The sequence below is a fragment of the Anser cygnoides genome, chromosome 6 (assembly GCF_040182565.1).
Source record: "Anser cygnoides isolate HZ-2024a breed goose chromosome 6, Taihu_goose_T2T_genome, whole genome shotgun sequence".
Taxonomy (NCBI): domain Eukaryota; kingdom Metazoa; phylum Chordata; class Aves; order Anseriformes; family Anatidae; genus Anser; species Anser cygnoides.
In genome coordinates, this window is record NC_089878.1 from 11,287,163 (window position 1) to 11,312,879 (window position 25,717).

The 25,717-nt window shown below is 45.1% G+C and overlaps 1 protein-coding gene and 1 long non-coding RNA gene across 2 annotated transcripts in view; one reads left to right on the plus strand and one right to left on the minus strand.

Moving 5' to 3' along the window:
- The first annotated feature begins 12,116 nt into the window (after positions 1-12,116).
- Positions 12,117-25,717, plus strand: part of IQCA1 (IQ motif containing with AAA domain 1) — a 105,190-nt gene continuing 91,589 nt past the window's right edge. Inside the window, 3 exon segments of the mRNA XM_048058326.2 lie at positions 12,117-12,277; positions 20,616-20,940; positions 24,531-24,644. Of these exon segments, the coding sequence (XP_047914283.2) occupies positions 12,267-12,277; positions 20,616-20,940; positions 24,531-24,644 (450 nt within the window). The 5' untranslated portion in view covers positions 12,117-12,266.
- The window catches only part of LOC106034531 (uncharacterized), an 81,918-nt gene continuing 79,371 nt past the window's right edge, over positions 23,171-25,717 (minus strand). Inside the window, exon 9 of the long non-coding RNA XR_007161209.2 lies at positions 23,171-23,710. This is a non-coding gene — a long non-coding RNA (uncharacterized lncRNA). The remainder of the gene's footprint in view (positions 23,711-25,717) is intronic.

Genomic DNA, 25,717 nt, shown 5'->3' on the forward strand with positions numbered 1-25,717 from the left:
CCTGGGATGAGCATCTCCTATCTGCTGTAATTACAGTGAACAGTTATCAAGAACACCTCCCTCTACAAGCAAGAAAAACTGATGTAAGCATTTTAAGTGGTTAATGCAGCTCTTTTAGTAAAAGTAGCTAAGTGCTGACATTGTGTCATCTGAGATGATTTCAGCAAACAGGCATTTTTCTCAGAAAGCAGTTGCATAAGAAAACTGAGTACATTGAGCACACTCCGGCTTCTTTTTATCTTATTCTTAAACACAGCCATTAAAAAAAAACGTCAAGCAAACCAAAACACTCGGTGGATAGGAAAGGCTGCATACGCAAGAGTTCACATTGATGAAGCGAAGTCACGTCCAGAGGAGCTCAGCCTACAAACGTAACCAGATTTAATAGCCAAATTCCCCCAGGGTGCAGAGCTGGGGCTGGTGAGAGGTCACTGCTGCGGGAGGGACCTGCGCTCCCCTGCTCCAGCAAAGGCTGGCTCCTGCCGGCGCAGTGCTCCCAGGGGCTGCCCACATCTGCTCAGCAGGGTGAAGCCACGGCACACGCAGATCTTGCCACCTAATTTCATGCATCACAGACAAAATGATTATCTGGGGGGCTGGACCTCTTCCTTTGCAGTCCCACATCTTGTTTTCGGAGGTGATGGGAAAAAGCCTTTGACCTGTCAAGTGCCTTCGTGAAGGACGCAGTGTTAGCATCCAACACTCTCAGCAAGATAAACATACAGTAATTTAGGTTGGAAGGGACCTTTGGAGACCATCTGGTCCAATCCCCCGCTCAGCGCAGCAGCAAATAAATAGCAGCACGTCTCCTCTGCTTGTGCAGCCAAAGGCACAGGTGGGCAACGCATGAAGAGTGGGGGAGCAAGAGAGAGACCTCGACACAAGGAAAATCTCTCCCACTCTGAAAAGCACCGCAGAAAACAGTCTTCTGCCTGAGAAGATGCTGCTAAACCACACGCTGCCCTAACCAACCATTTCAACTCCTCGACCCCGCACTCCAGAGCCTGGGAGGCTCTCCTCTTCCCACAGCACAGGACACAGCGTAATGCAAAAAACATTTCCTCAGCATTCAGGGTGAGCCAAAGGCATGCAGTAACTGAAGATGCTGAAAGGAAATCTTGTGCCTGGGCCCAAAAAGTCCAGTACTGAAGGTGTGGAGTGCTGCCACCAGCTAGCTCTGCTGTAGGAAGCACCCTGGTGCTCCTGCTCTCATCACAACCACACCAGCTCTCTCTGCTCATCACAAAATGACCGCAGGGGCTGCCAAGTTCAGGCCTAGTGATATTTTCGGTAACACCCATGCAGCTAAAGGATTGCTTTCACAGCAATGCTACCTCACGCTGCAGGCACTGGTAGGGATGCGGATGTAGAGCATGCAGGTTCCTTCTTTGCACTGGTGTGATTTTCTGTCTTCAGGTGCAAGTTTGCACAAATGACATTTTTACTGATACACATCCAGTTCCAGCACAAACATGGGCCTAAGCCAATGGGCTGGAGCTCCTGCATGAGAGGAGGGCCAAGGAAATACAATTGTAGGACACGTCTTAGAGATTCTCCCTGATTTTAGACCTCAAGCCCTAGCCAGTGAAAAATTCAGGTACATAAACTATCTCTGCTTCCACATGGTTGTCTGTAAAAAAGAGAATGTATACGGTACCTTAAGTCTAACTTTTACCCCTCCCTGAAAAGGACTGGTGGCATTATAATCTACACTGCGTGCCTTGTAAAACAGCCCCATCCCAGCAAGGGTCTGCAGTTTAACAGAGTGATTCAATAGGCAGCAAAGAAAAAACAAAAAAAAAAAAAAAAAAAAAACCCAAAACTTACTTCATTTACCCCATGTGGCAAGCCTGGGAAGAGCTGGATGGCAGCAACAGCAGACAGAAGTCTCAGAGGTGTTTCACCACCATGCACTAGCCTCAGATAAAGAAAAAAACTGCAAAGCCTCGATTTAAGTGAGCAATTTCACCTGTTTTGTGCTCTGAACTTGATGCAAAAAGCAGAAAGAAACTGTGCTATCCCTTTCCAATTCTGACAAACAGTCTTACCCCATGCTGTCTCCTGATTGCAACAGTTAGGAGCTGTTTTCTCTCTGGCCTTTTTATTTCATCTCATCACACCAAAAGCAGGGACAGGCCTGGAAACAAGATTGCAGCCACCAGCTTCATTCATAAATCTGGCTGAATCCTTGGCACAGTAAAGTGAGCTATTGTGGTCATTTCTCACAGTTTACCACCTTGTAGCCAGAACGTATTGTTTTTATTGCTATTGTGAGAACAAGAGCAGGGAAAAAATAATCTTGGGCTTCCCTTCCCCTCCCCACTCCAAATCAAATATAATGGGAAAAAAAAAACAGGCGGATGTCAGATTCTCAAGGTTTGTGGGTTTTTTTGAGCTATCTACAGGAGCTCTGTCTGGTGCTGCAGGTTTCTGAGTCTGAATTTTATCAATGGGTTGTGTTGGGTGCATTTTAAAGGACAGCAGGTGTTAGAACAATGAACCCAGGCAGCCTTTACATCTGGGCTACAAAAGCCATCTCAGTGTTTACAAGAAACAGGATAATCAAGAAAACATCCTGCCACAGGCGCCTAAAAACTACAGCCCCTTGTTATTCATTTTTCTCTCACACTGTACAGTTTATTTATAGCTCGAGAAGTTGAACCAGGAGGAGGAAAATAAGTTTCACACTCATTTCCATACAGAAGTGATACAGAAGTGACGCACGAGCAACGTGAAAGGGACTGGCCAGCAGGCACTCTGCTTGCATTGTTCCTTCAGCTCTAGGTAGGGTATTAACCCTTGAGCTCTTGACATGACTAACGAATTAGCTGGGTATAAGTTGGTTTTGCTTCATTCATACAGCCGTATCAGTTGCACCTCTCATTGCTAACTCATTCTGGGGCACTCCAGATGGAAATTCAGTCATCATGTACTGAATATAATGTCCCTAGAGCTTCAACACAAAGAGATGGGCAATTATGGGGGAGGGATCATGGAAATTGCTCATCCATCTTAGCCTTCAGCGCTTGTGTTTTGATCCTTATGGCCAGCAGAGTGCAAGAGGCTCCTCCAGAGCTGACTGCTTACAGGGGACATAGAGGGTCCTCCCAGTACACCCTCTGGAGGAATTTCCTTCCCTCCAGAGATGGTTCTGGCTGCCCAGCCTTCAGGGTTAGAAATGTGAGTGCATGATGCATCACGCACATCTGCAGAACCAAAGGTTGCAATCAAATTTCAGCTGCTGATGGGCTGTGGCTACTTACAATAACCACAGTTTTGAGATGAAGTTGTATTCCACTCTTCTTTTTTCAGTGCAACTGGTTCCAATGAAGTGTTTTTTAGTAAAAGTTTTTAGTAAAAGCTGTTGTTGTACTTTTTTTTTTTTAATTCAAATTAGAAATTAGTTTTCATTAAAGATGCACCAAAATGAGACCTCTAGAACATTGGTCCCCATCAACAATAACATGGGAAGCTCCAAGGTATTTCTCTATTCCACGTTAATGTTTGTTGACTTATGTCATCCTTATATCCAGCAAAATAAAGTACTCCATCCGTTTATACCCCTTCTCCCCTTGTATCCTCCCTGCTTCAAGAGTTTCACTTCTGGAAGCCTTCAAAACATGCTAGCTAGAGCCCCCCCAGAAACCCAGAGAAAAGAGAACAGAGCTGCCTGGCCTCCCAAGGAGTTTGACTTCCTTACTTTTGAGATGAATCAAAGCAGATTAACTCAACAGGTGCTTTACTGGGGAGTGGGAGGGAAAACAAAACAAAACACAATGGAACAACAGCCTACGTGCACAAATACCAGATGAACTCGTCTTCTGGGTGAGGAACTGCTAAAGCAGATGGCTAATATCCACTTCTTTAGGCCCATGTCACTGGCTTTAAAGACATCAAGTCCCAGAGCCTGAACACCTCCCGTCAATCAGACTGAGTGTCTGGAAGTGGATCTTGCTGATCCAGATGTGACCCCTGAAAGGCTGAGATGCCTCCTCTGCCCCTTAATCACGGTCTCCTCCCTGGTCATCTTCTGAAACACCAGCTCCCCAGCTGGACTGCAAAGGCACCTTAGTCATATGCACAATTTCTTGCCCTAGATGAGAGATTTTCCATCAGTCTCTCTATTTTATGCATTGAGCAGGGTAGATGAAGCCAAGTCCACCGCCCTGTAAACTCATTGCAGTAGCTCACTGCAGATATATATAATTACTTAATTCCCTCAACTGGGTAAAACAGCTATTTTTTCCCCTGAATAGGAAGACCATCAAATATCAAACAGCACGGCTATGAACTGACCAGCATCTTCGACCCTTTTCCCCCTCCTTCCATTGAAAGCAAGCAGCCTTTTACTGCTGCGAGTTCTCACTAACCCAGGGCTCTCCGGGAGGCCGGTCACACCGAATCTCCTGCCTATTTAAGACAGCATGAGACACGCTGACTCAGGTCAACTACAACCCCATGGACAATAACTGCAATTGAAAGGAACAGATAATGGCTCATGCAATTGAAAGGAACAGATAGTGGCTCTTTCTCTTTATTTGCTAAAACCATGAGAATTTTTGAAGTTTTCCGTGATGAATGTGCGGACATATCTAGTGTTAGAAGTCAAACTTTTTGCCATTTTTCCATCAGAATCATACATTTGTTTTTGGCTTTGGAAAACATTTCAGAACATGGGTTTGGGCTTTTCTCCCTTGGTGGCAAAAACAATGAGAAAAGGAAAGGTATGCTAAAAATCAGGGGAGGAGAATAAAGCTAGAGATGCAAAACAAACTGAAACCACCACAAGCAGCATACCCAACATATTTTCAGTTGCCCTTGCTAGTGTTTTCAAAACACCAGTAAATTTCACGTCCCCTCCAAACTGGAATACTCCAAGGAAAGTTGTTGATTAAAAAGAACAAAAACAAAACAAAAATACACATTTGGAAAATTTTAAATTTCAGCGTGAACTCAGAGTCTAAACGTGGCTTTTCTGTGAGGATTTCCACCCACTTTATGAAGATTTATGAATCCCGTGGCAGCTCTTCTCACTTCGCCCTCCCGAGGTGCTCTTGCTCCACAGATTCCCCCACAGCAGTCCGTGGCATTAGTGTGCAGAGCAGAAGTGGGACCTCATGGGATGGTGGACTGGCTTTGAAGTCACCAGGTCAGGAGGGACCTCCATCTTCCATTAGCTCCTTTACATTAAAAGGGCAAAATGGCAGCAAAATGGCTCCCAAATCCCTTCTGCAGCCAGGGAGGACGCCCTTCCTCAAGTGCTGCAGGGATCTCTCCAGGCTTTTCCCCTGACAACAGCCTTTCAGGCCTGGGATAGCCAAGAAAGAGCAGCTGAGAAATGTCCCCAAGCACCACAAAAATCCTCACAGGCTCAGAGCCACCACAGGACAAGCTAAATTACATCTCAGCATTTCTCCCTGCAGTGTCAAGGGGGCTGTGAAGATCGCCTGAAGCCATCTTACATCCCTTCTGCCTGCAGCTACAAGTTTGGAGCAGCTCGGTGCCTCACACAGCATGGGAACTGAGGATCTCTTTCCTGAGGCCTCCAAACCATCTCCCACAGCTGCAGCCACCAGAAAATACCAACTGTCTGACATTTTCTCCACATGAGCCTTCTGAATCTGGCTAAACAAAAGCTTGTTGGGAAGTACACAATTAACATGGCGCGGCCCATCCCACCAGAGCTTTCCATGAACACACCACCCAGCCGCAGGACCCTTCTCGTCCCCAGATTCCTTCTCAAACCACAAAGCGGTCATGGACAGAAATGGGAGCAGGACCAGGTGACCGAGGACGGGACGAGGCCACTTGAGTCCAGCATCACTGGAGCAGCTTCAGAAACTGCCTGAAATCCTACCCGCGAGGCCTCAAAACAGCTCACAGCATTCTCCTCACAAACCACCACCATTTGGACTTTCATAAGCTGCATAAAATGCCATTAAGGCAGCTGCTAAAAATTACACTTTTATGTAATTCACAGAGACCAAGAAACATGGTCAAACTGTCACTGCCTTCCGAATCCCGTTTCAGCTCTTCTGAAGGCCCGTACAACAGGCATGCTTTTCCTTCCTACAGGGGCACAGATAGACTTATAGCCATTCTCACGTCTCCATAAGTTTTGAACAGAGGCCACCCCATAAACACGGATAATCACCATGATTTCTTCATAAACCCAAGAACAAGCAAAATTAAGAGACAGTGATGTATAGCGTTAATATCCAACGGATACTTTGGCTCAAAATAAACTAAATATTATACACCAAATAAAAGACTGGGGGAAAAAAAATGAAAGCGTACAAGATATTCTGAGCTCTCTCAATAAGGGTTGTGAAAATTTTCCATCAGATAGAAAACCACAGCAAATGCTTTGGACAGAATGGGAAAAAACTTGGTTGACAGCTGCATTGGCAACCATTCTCCAAGAGCGGGTTCAACCCCATTTACCTCCTTTCATTTTGACAAGGGTGAGCAACAAATAAGAGCGGCAGATTTTGGCTTTGTAGGTTCTTATTTAACCTTTACATCAGAGAGAAATGTATACAGTATTTTAAATTGCTGGCTGTTGAGTCTGTAAAGTGTGTGAACGGTTAGAGGATCTGTATATCTTAAAAAGAATTGAAATGGGCCTGTCTGGAAGTGCCATTTCACATTTGACGCTGAATACGTCTTCACATTACACAACCAAAAGAAATGCTACTTATTTCCAATATTTGTTTTCCAGAATAATATAGAGGTGACCTTTACCCTCCTAAGTGATTAAAGCTTGACACAGGGTTTGCATTAATTTATTAAAAACTTGCTAGGTGAAGCCAAATGTTAAAGCCAACTAGTTTTCTAAAACCTCTGCTAACAAATTACTTGGATAATCGCCAGAAGCCTGAGTCCAATCCCTTTTTCTATTTCTTTCTCACCAAAAAACATCTGGTGTATGTTAATTGTCAATCTGTATTGACTGCAAGATTTATTCTGGTCAGCGACTTTACGAACAGCATCGCAGATAATTAAAAGGCTGAATGCTGATGAACAATTGTCAATACTGAAAAAAATCAATATGCTACCAGATGTTTCCTAATGATAGAGAGCTGACACTATTTGAACTGGCTCTTTTGAAAGCTTTAATTTTATTGAACAACATTTATTTCACGAGAGATGATTTGGGGTTTTACTTTTTAACAAAGAGAGAAGTGGAGTGTGGCATGGCATTTAATATCTGGCTGAGATTTAAAACGCACACTCCTTATGAAGTATGACATTTTATACCTGAAACCACAGGAACATTTCCCACATTTAAGTGATAGAGGAAAATTCTTCAAATTAGATTTGAACTTTATACCTTCTAATTCTGCTCCAGTCCTCCTCCTCCACATACCATGCTCGGGCCTGATGAACATGCTGGTGCTATATCAAAGTCTAATAGACCTGACTACCGACAAATCCCCTTCACTTAGCCTTGAAGTAAGCAGCAAACCTCCTGTAGATCATGGTAGTTAATGTTAACTGGCAAATAGCTCAGAGACTCATCACACGACAAAATGAACTGGTCAGCGCAGCCCTACTGGCAGCGCCATTCCTCCCCAATATCAGAGCATGCAAGGATGTGAGCTAGAAGTCAGCTCTGAAGCCATAATGCAGTCCTAAGTCCCCAAGCCTGCAGTGAAAAGCCGCCCACAGCTCCTTTACGCGCGTTAGTCCGAGCCTAAAGGGAAACCAAACATCTATCTGCAAGGAAGCCTAGAGCAACAGCTCGCCAAGCTTGTCTGAAAGAGCTCCTACTTCTCCCTGCCCTGAACACGCAAGTTCGCCATGTAACTGGATTGCAACCAGGTCCCCATTTGGGAACAAGCCCTACTAGATATACAGACCTGCTGCACGGGCAGCCACAGCCACTGTCTCTCACAGGAGGCTCCTCCAGGATAAGGTCACCTGCACTCTGGGCTGGGGCTCTGGACAAAGGCAGTTGTCAGGTCTAAAGCCTGCAGCAACATGCACCCCCACGGCACTTTCTTTGCAACCCCAGCTTCATCCAGTGTGTTATCAGCATGCAGAGGGGCCCCTTCGAGGACTGCTCACATTGTCAAGAGATGCCCCTTAGACCTGATGTGATCCCACACTGTACTGCAGGCCAAAAAAATGCAATACCCACACTGCTATTTGGGGTTACATACTGATAAATGCTGCCACAACATCGAGAAAACCTTGCAAGTCTCCCATCCCAAAGGAACGAATGAATTTGGCCAAAGAGCCCTCCCACCCCTCACGCTGCTGGGTCTATTCCAAACGCCGACCGACACCACTTCCCTGAAATATTTCATGCTCAGAAATATTTCATGCTGTGCCCCACATCCCCATGGCAAAGCAAGCAGTAGGACTCCCAAGCTGGGGCCCAAAGCCTCCGATCATCCATCCTGCATGCTGGAGAAAGCCCTTACCCAGCTTTTGCACGCTCTTTGGGGCAGCAATGCACAAAAAAAGCACTCCTCCCTCAGTACTGTGCCTTGGGGCACAATCCAGACCTTTGTAAGTGCTTTGAAATATGAGTTGCAAAGGCATAACATTTTTTCTATTATGTTCCTCGCTTTACTTTAAGCCCCCACTCAATAAGAGACAGGTGCACTAAGCTCTTTGCCAGGGACCTGAATTTAGAGGAACAAGGCCCTCCAGTTTTAAAAGTTATCCTCCTGTAAGCTCACTAGTCGCCTATTAAGCTTGTAATAAAAGGCTTTTTTGAAAAATGATGGCACCTAGTTTCCAAGGCAGCAGAATTTTTAAGCTCGTATTTGCAAGAGCCTAAGGAATTACTGACGCCAAAAGGAATGCGCTGTAGAAAAACCATCACCTATTCCTGCTGGATAGATTAATATAACATGGTTTTATTTTTTAATGCAGCGTGATCAGGACAAGAAGTCACTATCGATGCTATACGAAAATATACAATGTGTGGAAAAACAACTACAAATCCCTTTAATTTCTGGTTGTAGTGAGAAGTATCAGCCTGTTGCCTGTAGGAATTGTCAGAGACGCGTGATCCTGGACTGGAAAGACTGAGACACTTCACAGTATCGACTGACTGTCGATGATCTGCTGGACTTCAATTACAATTCGGTGTGTGCCTAGATCTTTTCTGCAGAAATGGATCAGAGAGTAGGACCTCCCCTGCCCCAAAAGGCTCACAATCCACACGACATGAAGGAAGCTCAGAAAGAGGCACAGAATTTGAAAGAGGGCTGTGGTAGCTCCACGGGGAAAGACTGGATGGGAGATGAAGGAAGGAAAAGGAGAAGAAAGCTGAAGAAGGGAATGGAAAGCAGCTGAGACAGACCCAAGGCAGAGATGCAGCCACAGCAGAAAATACATCGCCAGGCAATCATTTGAGGGTGAACAGCCCAGGCAAACCTGCACCATTTCACTTCAAATCTTTACTTGAAAGCTCAAGGATTCAACAGGAAACCTACAGTAAAACAGAACATCTCACACTCCTCAGTTTCTCTCATGATAAATGTGTATTTTCTTAGCCTAAACCAATCCCTTTTTCTCAATCATACACTACTCTTATTTCGGCTACAAAGCAGGCTCCTTTCCCACAACAAGAATATGAACTCTGTGTATTTCATGATTGATTTTACTGCATGACTTTTCTCAGCAAAGTGATTCACTCTTTTCAAGTTCCCTACCAGGTGATGAAAATGAAAAGCCCCTGAACTTTTACACAGACTTGTGCACATCACTTTTTGAGGCTCAATTTCCCATTCTTAAAAGGAAGATGCTTGGTTTCCTCCAACTTTTTTTTTTTCTCTTTTGGTGGGAGAGGAAGAGGGGGAGCAAAATGAGCAATGTGCATTACTTCATCTTTCATACCGCTTTCAGCAGAATAAAGATCATCCTTGCACTGAGGTGCTAACAGAGGGCAATGAATTCACATTAACATAGTATCAACACCAGAGTGGTTGCCTTTCCTATTAGACAAACCTTACTTCCACTGTGTGGCTCACAAAAGGGAAGGTCTTTTTAAGATCTTTTTTTCATGCATCATGAACTGTACACAGGCTTTCTCACTTGAGGCACCGCCTTTGCCATCCACATCATTACGAGAGATCTTGTCATTTCCCATTTCAACTGATTCAGAAAGCTTTGTGCTTTTTAGTCTCAGGCACACACGATGGGTTTCTTAGCTATTATTTTAGAAGCTATTTTTGAGCGACGTGTTGTAGAGTACAAGAACCACAGTAATTTTCTATTAGGACCGACTCTTGAATTTATTTACTGAAACACAAGTGTCATTCCGTTTCTCTTGGTGATCTGGGAACTGAGCAAAAGAATGAAAGGTATCTTGAGGTGGATGAGAAAATGTATATTGCTTGGGGGTTACAGCCAAATCGGTCCTTAAAACCACACACACTTACGGAAACAGTATCACTGGGACTCTGCAGGTAAAACCCTTGGCTGAAAAAATAACTCAGAAGGAAGCGCTGGCCAGATGCCCGCAGTAATGGAAATAAAAATGTGAGGTTCCCATTCGGACTGTGGAGTTACCGTGGTTAAGGTATTCAGTGAGAGCAAAATGCAAACAAGTTACCGATGTAGAAAATCCCCTGACCTGCAGGTGGGTGAGAATCAGAAGACATTGAAAGGAACTAGACAGATGTCTGATGGAAATGGAACCAGCATGAAGCAGTGCTTTCAGATTAACACTGCTAATTACAAGCGGATTTTCAGTGTCCTCCGACCAAAAGAAAAGGAACAGGTACTCAGTTCACATAGCGCCAAACCACCAGTCCAACGGGACACCAACAAAATCACGAGACTGGCATAGCCATCACACAGCCTGAAAAAATAATGTGTCTTACGTGCTTTTTATTATGGCCTTGGTTCTTCAAGGCTTATGTTTTCAAAATTTTCTCCAAAGCCATGGGGGCTAGGAACTTTATTTTGAAAACACTATAGCCAAGATTCTCACCTAATTATACAAGCCAGGACTTCAAGAAAAAAAAAGGCAAAGGAACACAGACACACAGAGATTTATGGCAAAAAATGTGATCACTGGCAAACACTCATTGTCCCAAGCTTCTCTATTTTTTCCTTCCCCACCCGCTCTGTGGAGGGGTGCACTTTTTCCCCAGAATGATGTACTGTAATCCTGTCTTGCTAGCTTTTATTTTTCCCCTTTTAAAGGAGGCGGCCTTTAATGTTTTGTAATGGATGCTTCTCATTCTGTATACATGCAATAAATTAAAACGGAATTATTTTTAAAGACTCCAGCTTCACCACCATGTAAGTGGCTTGCAGGGCTGCCAACGAGCCATTGTTTACAAGGAAAGGAAACAGCTGTGTAACCCTCGCTGCCAGCCTCCTACAAAAGCAGGGCTCCAAAATTACGGGTGTGATTTTATGGGCCGCACTGCAACACGCTGCTGCGTCCCCCCTCGCTGACGGGGGGGGGGGGGGGGGGGCTTGGGGGTAAAAAAAAAAAAAAAAAAAAAAAAATGAAGCCAGAAAAATGAGCAAATTTTGCTACGCATGACTGCGTGCCAATAGGTGGGCTGGGTGTCCGGGACGGGAGGCAAACGTAGCCGAGTGCGTGCTCGCTTCTGAGCAGCCCTCTGCCTGCAGATGTACTCGATGAACACTGCCGAGATGAGACTGAAGAAGGTAATAAAAACACAAGACAGGTTTCCATCTGCTGTGAGGGGGATATATATATATATATATGGTTTTTTTTTAAGTAATAAGTGTACTGAAAACCACTAGGGAAGCTTGCCTCAATAGTAACTCAGGGGAAAAAAATAGGAAAAAGATGAATATGACTGGAATAACCCCTTGGGAAGATTAAAAAAAAAAAAAGAGAGAGAGAGAAAAGGGGGGAAAAGTGAAGTAAGTAAAAGGGAGAGGGAGAAAGGGGAGGAGGAGAGAGAAAGGCGGGAAGGAGAGAGGAAAGGGGTGAAGAGGGGTAAGGGAAAAAGGAGGTAAAGAGAAAAAATGAAAGAAATAGCAGGGAATAAAAAGAAAAGAGAGAAAATGGGGGGGGAAAGAAGAGAAAACAAAAAGGAAAATAAAAAAAATAGAATAGATGCACGCCGCTCTCCCCTCAGGGCCGCCCCGCCCGTTCCTCAGGCAGCGGCGGGGCCCGGCGGGCCCGTGCCCGCCCCCATCTCCGTGACAACGGCGGCGCGGTGCGGCCCGGCCCGGCGGCAGGGCCCTGCCCGGTGCTGGTGCTGGTGCTCGGTGCCGGCCCCGTCCCGGTGCCCGCTGCCCTCCCGCCTGGCCCCGGCATGTCGCAGGCGTGAGTAGCGCCGGGGGGACCGGGCCGAGCCCGGAGGCGGCCGGGGGGGAGCGGCCGGGGAGGGCTTGGAGCCGGCGCGGGGCTGCACGGGGAGCTGCGCGGCTTGGGGAGAAAACAACCCAAAAATTGAGACCGAGCCCCCAAAAAGGATCCTGGGCCCTTTGGAGAGCGCCGGGCTCATCCCCACAAAGCCTCAGATCACCAACAGAAATATTATCCATACCCTGATACGACCTATCCCGAGTTAGGTCCTCTTCTGCTCGCCAAACACACTTTTTCCTCCCTTACAGACCAAAGTTTGCACAGATGTTTTTTTTTCCCCCTCTGTAATGAACTCCTCATGCTTTCAGCGCAATGCAAAGCCTCACAAGTTTATTTGCACTAGCCAGACACCGATGATGGCATCGCATCAAAATGTCTGCGAGGAGCCCTACCCGCTCCTCCAGAAATACCGCCCATACAAAACCCACCCCTTACGCTTAGGAAGCCTTCCCCCCAGACTCTGTCTCTGTGCCAGGTGAGACCCCGGAGGGTTTAAAACACACCTCCAGCTCTGAATTGGAGCAGCTCCACCTTCGGCCTCCCCGCCTCAGCCTCCAGCCACTGCCTCAGCCGTCCTCACACGCCCGGACGCCGCTTCTTTTCCAGCCAGGCAGCTTACTTTTCCCAGCTCAGGAGAGGGGTGAGCTGAAAGGAATAAGGAAAAACACCTGCAAGGGTGCTGCAGAGTGTCCAGAGGCTCTGTCCCAGCACCCAGAGCCAGCCTCCGGCTGCTGCACGTTCAGGAAAGGCTCAATTTGGTGGCTGGCTAACCTGGTGCAGGCCCCGGCCTGTAGCGCAATAATTGTGCCTCGAACTGGCACTGTAACTTTGTTAGGGGAGGTTTATAAAATCATGAATGGGTATCTAAACTGCATGGTTTAAAACAAGCAGAAAAAGTAGCGTTTGACCTCTTCGCAGGAGAGTTCTCAGAATCTGTTGTTCCTGCTGTCTGAAATACAGCCACTCTTACCTGGGCTTGATTAACACAGAAGGAATTAAACTGAGCGTAGCTGAAGAACTGTCGTGCTTCCACAGTTTGGTTTAACTTAGTTTAATATTAATAGAGAGAGCGCCCTTTACTTTTCCTGCCGCATTGCCAGCCCTACACAGTAAATCCATATAGACATGATATGCATCTCTATACCACAGGACAAAAATATATGTACACTCCTGCTCCCAAACGAGGTAGTGATACTGCCAAGGGACTCCAGTTTGACATTGAAGCTGCTTGGCTCACTTACTGCAATCACTCTGTAGCTGTGCACATTTACAGCTAGGCGAATTCTGCCCTTCATAAACACGAGTCTGAATATACACCAGCTCACCAAGCACTGCATCTGGAGAGCTCAATTTAAGCAGCAGACTAGATAGCTTTGTTTCATGTATTCTGTGCCTCCCTAGGCCAAGTTTTTGGGGTAGTTCATGCTCTTTATTACCTCCCCAGCAACTAGATCTGGGTTATCACATGAGAATCACACAATTCCTTTGGGAAGAAAAAAAACGTGAATCCATAATCCTCCCAAACACTCCAGAAAATAAAAAGTACTGAGTTCTTAGTTAAATATATGTAGGTTTAATTTTATGATTTTTAAGTGGTTGAGGCTGACAGTGCTGTTATGCCCATAAGCATTAAGATGAACGTTCAGTATTCACAACTTGGTGCATCCCAGCACAGAGCTGAACAGAAATCAATGCTGATAGTTAAGAAATAGGAGAATGCTTTCATTTTGTCCTAGGCTATATTATTTTGCAAGGTATAGTTAAATATTGGGAGCAGGAATGGCTGCCTAAGTTGCCATGTCATGTGGAAGCCAGCCTCCATCCTACAAAGAGGCAGGCACATCAGTAAGCCACAGCTGAGTTCATAACGCAGATTTTTCAATACTGTACAGTCACATCCTGTGTCTTGTATAGAAAAGCTGCACAGCACATAGCTTTTTTCTTCCCCCCCCTCCTCGAGTTTGAGGTAAACTGCTGCTTTTCGGACATCTGGAAAAACAGCTGGTATGCACAGAGAGAAATCGCACGCGCCTTGTGCAGCCAGTTGGACGTGCCAGAGTTACTAAGTGCGCACGCAGGGCAGCTGCCTCGCATGCACTGAATCTCCGAGCAGCAGGACTGGCAGTATTGCAGCACAGCATCACGCTGCACACAGCCTGTATGGCGAGGGTTTCAGTGTTTTTCACCCATGTAAGTGTTGACCATCCTCAAGGCCCTGTGATTTTCACGGAGGTGTGTTCTGCAGCTGGTGGAAGCACATTGTTCCCTGCTGTAGTAAGCTTTGTCTTTTTTGGGGGTTGTAGGCAGGACACTCAAAGTGCTCGGCTACATCCCCGCGGGGCCGATAAGCTCCAGCGGCCGGCCAAAAGAAAAGTTGGCGTGTCCAGACACGCTCGACATTTTCTAAGGACAGTTGATAGCGCTCACAAGAAAGCACGCCCATTACATTTGCTGTGAGGTTGATTAAGAGGCGCTCGATGTATCCCAATTCCTAAAGTGCTCAAGCCCCAGCATTTGCATACAGATGTACATTTTGTTCCAGACATTGAGCAGGAGATTTGCGTAGGTGTTATTGCATTTGTGTTTTCCTGCTGCGTTTCCTCCTCTTTTATGAATTCGCTTACCATTTACTTGACCTGTAGATTCTTGACCGGTAATTTCTTAACTCACCCGTACAGCCCCAGTCCAGACATGTTCAGAGCCGAGTCTTGGCACTGCTGCCATTTGTACCAGGTTTTAATTGGCTGCAAGACATTTGCCACTGCCACCAAGGAGCTTTAAACAATCCAAAAGCTCTAAAATTTAATCTCATGTCACAAGCAGAACTTACATAAAGTCAATGGTTAAATATTAATCTAAGACAAGATCTTCAGCGTTTCCCCTTCTGCTTCTGACAGAAGCGACCAAAGGAGAGCTATGTACTTTATATTACATCCCCAAAGCTCAGTTAAAGAAAATGAAGGTTGCAAAATCAAGCACTGAAAATGTAAGAAAATGTCAGAGTGACTTCTCTTTCTCTCCCCTGGCGTTACGTGGCTGCAGTATGATGTAGTTCCATATTTTGTGATCACGTCCTGTTTTCTTCCCGTGAGGCCCAAGCCTCATGCAGTGATTGGGCTGTTGCTGAATGTTTCTTTTTATCCCGTCATCCAGCACGTGGCCCCAGGCCATATTCTTCAAATTCCATCCAAACACCACAATTATTAGCTCCCTCCTGGGCATTCTTATCATGTTCTCGCCAATACATCTCCCAAACATTCATGGATTCATCTTCGTCCCTTTTTCCACCCCTGGCGAGCATCAGTGTCTTCCCCCTTATATTAACGGAGGAAAACAGAGACAATCAGAATGATCACCACCAAGACTCAAGGCTGCAACTCTCCCGTGCCTACAAAAATCTTTTATCCTCTCATCACCCTTTGTTGTAGTACCAAAGACTGGAACTGGAGATGACAGAATTACAGAGCTGTTCGTGCTGTATGTGTTTTCTGCCCCACTCACAACTGAAGCCCGTTGAGGTTTATCCTTCAGTTTCCTCAAATACTTCAAGCTGTAAGACATCGCAGCTAGAGCGAGCATGCTTAGGGGAAGTCATCTAGCAGCCTTGTGTCTGCCACCAGCTGGGCAGTTTGGCATAATTACGAGGCTGTTGTTGTATTAGGAGCAAGGCAGGCAGGCCTGACCGAGCTGGGAGCCAGCACTGCTCTGGACCACAAGCTAAAGGCTTTTAAACATTGTCTGAATCAGTTCCTGCTTTAAGGCCATTTCTTTCTCATTCTTACAGGCCACACTGATCTGCTTCTGTCCTATAACACATTTAGCCCAGCAATTGCCACGCAATGCTCGAGCAGGTTGTCATGGGGTTGCAGGTACTCTGCTGATGTGAGTAATCCAGCAGCCAGCCCAAGCCCGGTGATTTTTCAGAAGAGAAAAGCAAGGCAGCAGCTTTCTTGCAAGCCCCTTTTCCTCTCGGGGCCTCGCTTTTTCCTCCAACCTTTGTCTCCTATTCCTTTATATTTACAAATGCTGCAGGGCAGGGTTTCCCTGCCTCCTGTTTGCCCAGGGCTTAGCACAATGGCTGACCTGTCAAGCACCCAGAGGAGACCTGAGGACCCTGCGCACGCTTCCTTGTCGCTCAGCCCACGCCTCGGTTGCCTGCAGCCCTGCACGGACACCGTGACTCCGCATACAGCCTCTGCTGCCTTGATTCATGCTGTATGTTCTGCAATACACACCACAACACTCATAACCAAACAAGGGAATTTCTACACTAGGTGGCTAAAGAGAGCCGCGCTAGCTCAGAGTGAAGTTTTCGCTTCCACCTCTTCACATCAGAAAACGTTGTGCATTTCCGCGATTGGAGTGTGGGAGCTTGAGGCACTTCTGCCCTCAGAGGACACCCCAGAAAAGCCAGGCATCAAGACAGCCTGGGTTCATCAGCCCGTGTATGAATCCAGACTGGCGCAGCTTGGAGCACAAACTGTGCCACGGCCTGGAAGAGCAGAAAACATTCCCTTTGGCTGCCAAATAAAAGAGACAATTTGGAGGAAAAGAAAAGAAAAGAAACAAAAGCAACCCCACTGATGCCAGATTCCACTCCTGGCTCAAGAGTGGTCTGAGGGACAGTTTGCATGCTCAGCACAAATCCTTCCAAGAAGGGTGTGCTTAAGTCTCAAAGCCAGTTCAACACAAGTAGGCAGGCTAATCTCAGCTGTACTGAAAACCAACAGATTTCTCTAAGTGTAAGAAGAGATGGGTCAAACAAACATGTAAAGCTAAAGGGCCCTGGAATATTAAAAATGAGGCAATGCGTGACCTGCCAGGATTTTAATCATCTCTTTATAACTTCAGCAGAAAATCTTGTGTCTAAATTTCACTCAAAATAAGCAGATCAGGAGCAATAAAAATGAAGTTGAAGCTGGAAGTCATGCAATGGCAAGAGTCCTCTTACACACTTGTACTAGGCTCTGCTTCCACTTCGTGGGAGTGAAAAGAAGGGATGCTGGTGAGGAAACAAGCCCTGACTTTCCCTCCCCACTGTAAGCTGCCAGAAATTGCTCTGGGGGCTCTGAAGTTAAGTCACTTAATGTGTTTTTTCCCTCATCCCATTATGTGGGATAAGCATTGCTTATTTTTCCCATAGCACTCCTATTTGTAGTTGCTATGACAATTTGCAGCATCATTTATACACAGACTGTTTGCAGAGATCAAGAAACCGACTTCCTTCTTTCCCAGGTTTTAATAAGCTTATGCCTTGAGTAGGGAAATCACGTTCAGTCCTGCAGATTACCAGCAGTAGCAGGGTAGTCGGGTGCTCTAATCCATCTCTGGTGCAATATCGTCCTCAGGCACGTGTGTAGCTCACAACCCAGCCTTTACAGAGTGGGAACGAACCTACCAGACGAACCAGCATCAGTAAATAAGGAGCCACGGCACTCGAGGCTGTGCTGTATTCCCCCTTCAGCACGTGGAAGCAATTGGAGGGAGTTTGCAGCTTAACGCAGAGAGACACTGAGCAAATTGGGAAAAATCCAAATAGGATTTGGGGTTGCATGCTGTCTGATTAAGAGGCAAGGAGAGTCAGTCCCGTCCTTTGCTTTTAACACAGCATCTTGAGGATGTGCACTGCTACTCCTGAACACATTTGTCCCTAAGCAAAGCGTGACAGTGTTCAGGGGCAGCGAGATGCACGCTTTCTGCGGTCACTTCTTCCTCAAACCAAAACAACTCCTCGAGAGCCAAGTCCTCCAGCAAGGGCTATAAACACCAAGCACATCTTATCCTTCAAACTAGTCCAGAAGAGCTCTTATCTGGACACTAGGAAACCCCAAAATAATTATTTTAAACTGGATTCAGGGAAAGGAAGCAATTGGCAGTGCACATCCTCTAGTTTTTAGTCAAGGGGATCCAAACAGACACTCAAATCATCCTTCTGCTGGCACTGCCAACTATTAAATGCCTACAATTCCCAGCCACACAGCTCTCAACCCTGAAAACTCTAGGGCCAGAGGTGTTGGTTACCCTCCCTGCAGCAGGCTCACAGGAGCCACCAGCCTCCCGCAGCTGGAAGTTCAGCCGGTCCACCGCAGTGCTTCATTTCTGAGTCTGCCCCCTCTTCTGCCCTCATTTACACAGGACATCAGTGCTGCAAGAGCTCCAACCATAACATAATATCCATAATCTTAGCATTAGACCCACAGCAACGTGTTTGCAATCATCTTAGTGCTGATCTGATAAACTAATACTTTATGGAAACAATTACATCCCATTTGCATGGCCTTATTCACAGATTCACAGATTTCTCTAGGTTGGTATGTTAATGTACTCTGAAGGATTAGAGCGCTTCTTCCCTCCCCGCCCTAAAAAAAGTCATTCAAAATAGAAAAAGAAACTGGATATTTGCTGGCTCAGCAGGGGGAATCACTTGACATTCCTCAGTTAGAGGAGAGAGAAAGAGAGGTTTTTGTGAATTGGAGGGGCCGATTGCAGAGCTAGGTCATGTTTGGGTACATTCTGGTGTCTTCATGCAGTAACCTGTGCTGGAAACACTCTAGCCCAAGGACATCACTGTTCATAAATCAGCCATATAGCTGTGGGGACAGCCTGCGGACCTCCTCAAAGATTTACAACCTCCCCACTATCAAATCATCCATGGGTAGGCAACAGCTAAGTAAGTACAATACCACGTTGTTTCCTTCTGCGCTGATGAATCTCATCGGTTTATGTTCTTCCGTGGGCTGGCTTCGGAGTAAGTGCACAAAAATCCCATTGATCAGCTGGCCAAACCACCAGGTCAAACCTAAGGGTCTTGTTTAAGGCCATCTTTGGCCCCTTTGCTGGTTTTATTTTGTTTATCTCCTGCACCTGGGTTAATTACTGCAATTGAGTGATTCAGTTGGTGTAATGGGATGTAAATGAGGGAGGAAAAAAGGAAGGGGAAAGACATGGGTGGGCTGCAGAGGCAGTAGGAAAAGCAAGTCCAGCTGCATCCTGCAGAAACCCAGGTCAGCTGAAAAGCATAATATGCACTTAAAAAGTTAATGGAGCAAATTCAATGGCAGAGTTTAGATTGTTAGGGGGTTTGGGTGAGTGCTGCGGCGAGTCCCAGCAGCCCGGGAAGCGTCCTACTGGGATCGGGCTGGGGCAGTGTCCTGCCACCCGGCATTCTCTGGCCGTGGTCAGTCCGTACTCTGATACCAGAAATGATAAGGCCAGTTGGCAGAGCTCCCACCTAGGTGTTTATTATCAAGCACAAGCAAAGCTAGCAGTTGCCCGGCTTTCTTGTCACAATTAACACCAAGCACACCCTCAGTGCTGCGTGGATCAGCAAGAAGTCTGCTCTGAAAGTTGTTTAGTGGAGGCAGAGCAGTTTGGTGTGATCACCTTTCTTGGCAGGGTTGACAAACCTGCTGTTTGGGCTCTTTTCTGAACAAGTCATTGCCCAGAGTTCATTTCTTTATTCAGCATTGGTCTACCTTACTGTGAAAATCCACTGACAGCCCGCCCAGCAGAGCTCAGCCTATTCACACCAAAAGTGCAGAAGTCCCCAGGTAAATAGCATTATGGCTTCTGGAAATGAAGCTGGCCTTAGGTGACATCTTCCATGTCACATAGCTCCCTAGCCACTGGACCAGACATGTAGCAATTGCTTGAAGTGCAACAATTGCTTCCATAGAAAATAAATTAATTCTTTTCTTCCCTTCAGGTCTGAAATAGCACACACAGCCACAGTGTAGCATTGGCACCAATACAGTCCTCACCCTAAAATTAACTCAGAACAACCATTTCAGAAAGGCAGGAAAGCAGCACACCCTTTAGCAACATCAAGTAGTCCTCATCCCAAACATGGAGAGACCTAAAATAGAATTTTCCCTATTCTAAGGGCTTAGGGAGAGACACCTTTTTTATGAAATCATCTTCTCACTTAACACAGTTGAATGAAACTCACTGACTGCCCTGTCAGGGTTGTAGCTTAAAGTGGATGGTAAAGATGAAGTCAAAAAGTTTTTAACATTTGAGGTTTCACTAATAAAACAGCATTTTTAGATGCTGTTTAAGCAATAAAAGATGTTGTTTAGGCAATAGATGCCAATTTTTAAAACAACCCAAAAGAGTAACCTTGCTAATGATTTTATATTTTAAAAATTAACTGCAGTTAAAATCCCTTTTGGAAATACAGTGGCTTGCATTTCCAGACTTCCTTTTCTGAGAAATCCCTGCTTGTAGAGTCCTGATAACATTGCGTGCTGGCTCTTGCTGCTGTGTCAGGCTAAGACAGTCTCCTCTTTTCAATCAGCACTTACAACAAGATATGGACAGATGCCCAGAAAGACCTCGACATCCAGCTCCAGACGGAGAGAGAACAGTTCCTCCAGCCAGAGAAGGACCGCGTGAAAGTGTTCAAGATGTTAGCTTCTTCCTACATCAAATACATGCAGATCTTCCGCAACTTGGAGGAGGCGCACGACCGACTTGTTCACCAGCAGAAACGGGCAGTGATCCGGAGAGTGCTAGACGGCGTGATTGGCCGGATCCTGGAGATGAAGAAGGAGATGGTGGCGCTGGAGAACTCCGAGTTTCATTACATCGATAATATCCTAGAAGATCTAAAGCTTCTCCCGGTAGGTGTACCTCTGTAATGAGCAATTCCACGGGAACTCTGCCTATCCTATTTTTTAAGGAGAGTCACATTTACTCGCTGTCTGTGAAGTTGCACGGAGTGATTTAGCTTCTTGGATGTTCACTAGTGTACAGTAATCAGTAATTATGGCATGGTTATTAAAGATCAGAGTACATTCAGTCTGTGATGAACTTTATGTACTGGAGCAAGATTTTAAGTTGATCTGCCTGATCAGTATGTTGTATTCGTGTTTATCAATAGCAGCACAGGCTCTGTGGGTCTTCCTCTTGCACGTGTCCTAACACGAAGTCATATTAGCTTAGACAGCTTCAATGTGAATGACCATAACAACTCCACCTGATTTTACAGTGGGATTAGACAGAAAAGGACAACTGATAACTAAGGTACAGTCTGTTTCAGTCTGCCCTTTGCTTCACTCTGAAGCAGCCTGGTCCCAGGCCTCTTCCAGAAGTTACAGGTAGTGCTAAAAGTTGCATAATCTGTCCCAGTACTTCATAGTACATTGGACTTCTAAAATGAGTACTAGAATGAGAGATCTGAAACCAGGCTCTTAGTGTAAAGGAGGCAGGAGCTGAGCACGTTTTCAACATCCAGGGTTCAGGACTGCCTGAACTAGAAGCACTCCCGACATAATGCCTGCTAAACCAGATGAGTCTGACAATAAGGCAAAGTCTGGAAGTTGTGCTTTAAAAGCAGGATGAAAAATGAGCTGTAAAAAGATAGCCACTTCTCTCGCAGACAGCTCCACCTATTGCCAAATTTAGGTACCGCTGATAACAGCTTTGCTAAAGAAAAATGTCGAAACTTAGTTACTGCAGTTTTCTGGATCTCAGCTATAACATGAGATAAATTGCCTAATATCATTAGAGAATTATTTTGAGATTTGCAGACATATTACTGTTTGCAATTGCATGTGTATTTAATTCTGCAAATTTAGGAAGTAATTGCCAAGAATTTCAACCAGCTCTTTACCTTCTCTTTTAATCCTAACAGAATTATTTTAAATTATGAGAAGGTATACTGGGGATCTAAACACACCTCTGGGGAAATTGATCCTTCAAATCATATTTTGAAATCGCTAAGGATTGCTGTTTTCATGACTTATCAGTAAATCCACCTGCAGGAAATAGTTGGCAAGTCTGAAAAGTAATGCTTCACATCTAGTAAAAAACAAGCATAAATCCAAATTCCTGAGCCACACCTTAAACTGCAGAAGGCCTGAAATAGCTTCCTACTACAAAAATAGAGGAAAGCCCTGAAGAAATTTTGGACTTTTTCAATAACACATTGCTTTCCACAGTAGATAGAAATACAGACCTGATTATATTTTCTTATAAAATAATCACATATTCTTGGTTTCAAAACAAAATTATTGGCCAGTACTTGAAAAATAACTTCCAATTCTTAAAGAATCTGTCCAGAAAGGCTGTCTCTAGTTCTTTCTTTCACCATATTATTATGGGTTAAAAACCAGCATGGTTATCATCAGGGAGCAGAACAGAGATGCTAACTCTCATTTCATACCTCATAGCTGATGTTGCAGAGTGCTTCCTCTACTTTTTGCTGCATTACTGAGGCCAGCTGGGGTGAAGTTTCATCTTTCTCTAGTTCTGTGTCTCATGTTTTTTTATGGTTGCCTTCCAACCCTCAGTGACTCCATTTATTAGGGTAATTGTAAAGGTATTTGGATACGCAAATCCCATGTGGAGCTGGGAGTGGCTAGAAGGCTGCCAATTTGACTTGAGGATAAACATTGCAAGCCTAACCTTTCAGTGTTGGGCCCCAAAAAGAGATTATGAAGAGGAGTAGTCTCTACTCCCCACCTCTGCCAGCTCCAGTGTTACGGCTTTGATCTCATCTTTCCAGTCAGTAAAAGTCACAGTCCAGAATTACTGGTGATTAAAGCCCAGGTTAGATACCAGAGATACTCGCCACCCCTGCACTGACTGCGTTGCACTGCTACCTGGCAGTGTAACAGCCATCCCATCCTATGCAAGGATGTCCAGACAAACCACTTGATTTCTTATACCTAAAGCCAGATGGATTTTTCATCCTTCCTAGAGCAATTTGCACTCTTAACATACAATATGTAATCATTTCCATTAACAGTCGAAATGCTGGTAAATGCAAACAAGGACCTTAACAAGACAAATATTTAGAAACTTCAGCAGACCAGACCTCTGCATTGATAAAATCCATAGAGATAAGCACAATCCTACTTGGAGGCTTTGTCCCCATAATAGGGATGCCCTGTTCTGCACAGTGTGCAGCGGTGTATTAGTAACGAAATGGGTAGGTTGGCAGTTTGCAGGAGCTGTTTTCATTGCCCACAACCTTCCCGGCAAACTCTTGCTCTAGAAATTAGAAAGCCATAGAGTTTGCAAGCAGCACATTTACCCTGTGCCCAGGAGCTTTCACTGTTCTTCTCAATCAGCACGGTTCTCCTGCTTTTGCTCACTGTATCTGTCCACAGCAGAGTTGGCATTGAGGCTGCAGAGGATCAAGTCAGAGGTCTCCCTGAGCAGGTCAAAGCCCACCAGTTCCCGCAGAAGACAGAACAGAGAGCAGTGGTAGTGCAACGTCAAGACTTGTACCTGTCAATCTCCCTGGGCAAAAAGACCTGGGGACTTTGTTGTAGAACTTGATTGTGCAACTCCTGATGAGTAGTATGGCAGGGTAATTGCCTGTCTCCCCTCATCCCTTCTTCTGTCCTTCAGGGTGAATCATTTGCTTCAGATGTTTGGATGTTCCTGAAATAATGTATAGGGAACATGGCACCAGTATGAACCAGACCTATTAAATATAGGTCCTGCCCTCCATCCCCAAAGAACTATACTTGGCAGTAACTATTTCTGAAGAATTGTCTCTAGCCTTCAACACAATACAAAGATCAGGTGATGCTGCTCTGCAGCATCTTAGTGTCTGGGGTGTTTTTTGTCTACCTGCCTGTCTGTCACTTCTTTCATTTCTCAACTGTGAAATTCTCCAGGAGACAAATTGGCAAAAAAGTGAATCAGTTACATCTTTTTAATGATGGAAATGAATAGACAGCCACTTCTAATTGAGCCTGATTTTGAGAAGTGACTGAGATATCACAGTTACAGACAGTGCAGAAATACCTGTAGACAAACAGAATTCTGTGCTTTGGTTCTTTCTAATGGTTCCAAAAAATGCAAGAGAACTGATCTATTTTTCATGTTGATTAAAAAAGAAGTGGGATGATCACACAGCCAGAGGTATTCAATTTAGTGGAAATCATGTTTAAATTACTGGCAACCATGCCAAATGTTTCAACAGTTTCATAATATAATTGAGCCATTATAAAAAGAAAGATTTCTGGGCTGCCATGGTTCAGAAACTGGGTTGATTTATTTGTTGTTGTTGAATTAGGTCTTAAGTAATTGCAAAGTAACAGCTCGGCAGCTGTTACAGAGGTCAAATTCCCTAACACTCCAAAAAAAATCAATAATCTCAGTCCAATTTAATTGCTTTGTAAAGGTGTTCAATTAATAAGTAATGTGATTTTAATGCAGTTCTAAAAAAGCATCGCATGACTATTTCTTCCCCTAGGAAGACATAGAAATACCTATCCCAAGGTATTTCATTAAAGAAAACCTGGAAGTCTTGCAGCAGAGAGAGAAAATGCTTGACGAGATTTTATGTAATGCTGGATTGCAAACACAGGTAAGCATCCCATATATTTGCACAATAACATGCTTAACTTTTTTAGTTTATAGTTACACATGTCTGAGCACATAAGCCACTGAAGTGAAAAGTATTTTTATAGTAGTTTGGAAGTAAAAGTCTGCTTACAGATACGGCACACATAAAAAGTAACCTTAAATTTTCCTGTCTAGTAATATCCAGTCACATCTTGGGTCTAAGACTCAAGAAACGAGTCGACTCTGCTTTATGTGTGTGAGTGTCAGCAAAAGGGCAGCACTTTGGCCAAGTTTAGTAGGTGCTTTATTTACCTAGCTAACTCTCATCACATAATTAGTCCTACTGAAATCGAGGTGGGCTTAAGTTTTACTGAACGAGGACTCCTGGCTGGAACAGGCAAAACGCAGAGTTCAGGTCAGCGCAACTGTTAGTATTCAGTTGTTTATAACCTCTGAACAATGACTGCAGTCTCTTCTGTACAGCTATCGAGCTGCAGCTGCTAGGAGGAGTAGAAAATTGAGTTTTGGCAGAGCAAAAGTCATTACAGAGAAGTACATGAGTGCTCCAGTGAAGACTGTTCTGGATTTGATATACTTTTGACCTCTTGGAAATGGCGCACTGCCTGCAAGCAGTCCTCTAACCTCCTGAAATAAACAACTGTGCTTACAAGTCTGGAGACTGAGATTCATAGACGTTGTAGCCGTAAGAGACAGTCCTGATCAGGCCACTTAGTCAAACTCCTGCGCTGCCCCAACCACTGAATTCTCCACAGTAATTGTGCCGTTGGGGGAAATCTGCCTCCCTGCTGCGTTACGTGGTAGTATTGATCCCACAAAGCAACCGAGGGAAGGTTCCCAGGGACAGAACGAGGCAGTCTGCAGAGGCAGAGCACAGTCTCTCTGTTAGATTACTTTAATGGGCAGCTGCGGTTCCCTTGGCCTCCGCAGTAAATTTCTGGGTATATTCTCTGCACTTTCTAATAGTCTGGTGTTGGTCTGTGGAAATCCTCTGTTTCAGCACATTACATCCTGGAGCCTTTTTGTTTCCCACAGTTGTGCTCTCATCCCTTTTCAGCATGGCATCCACTACGGATA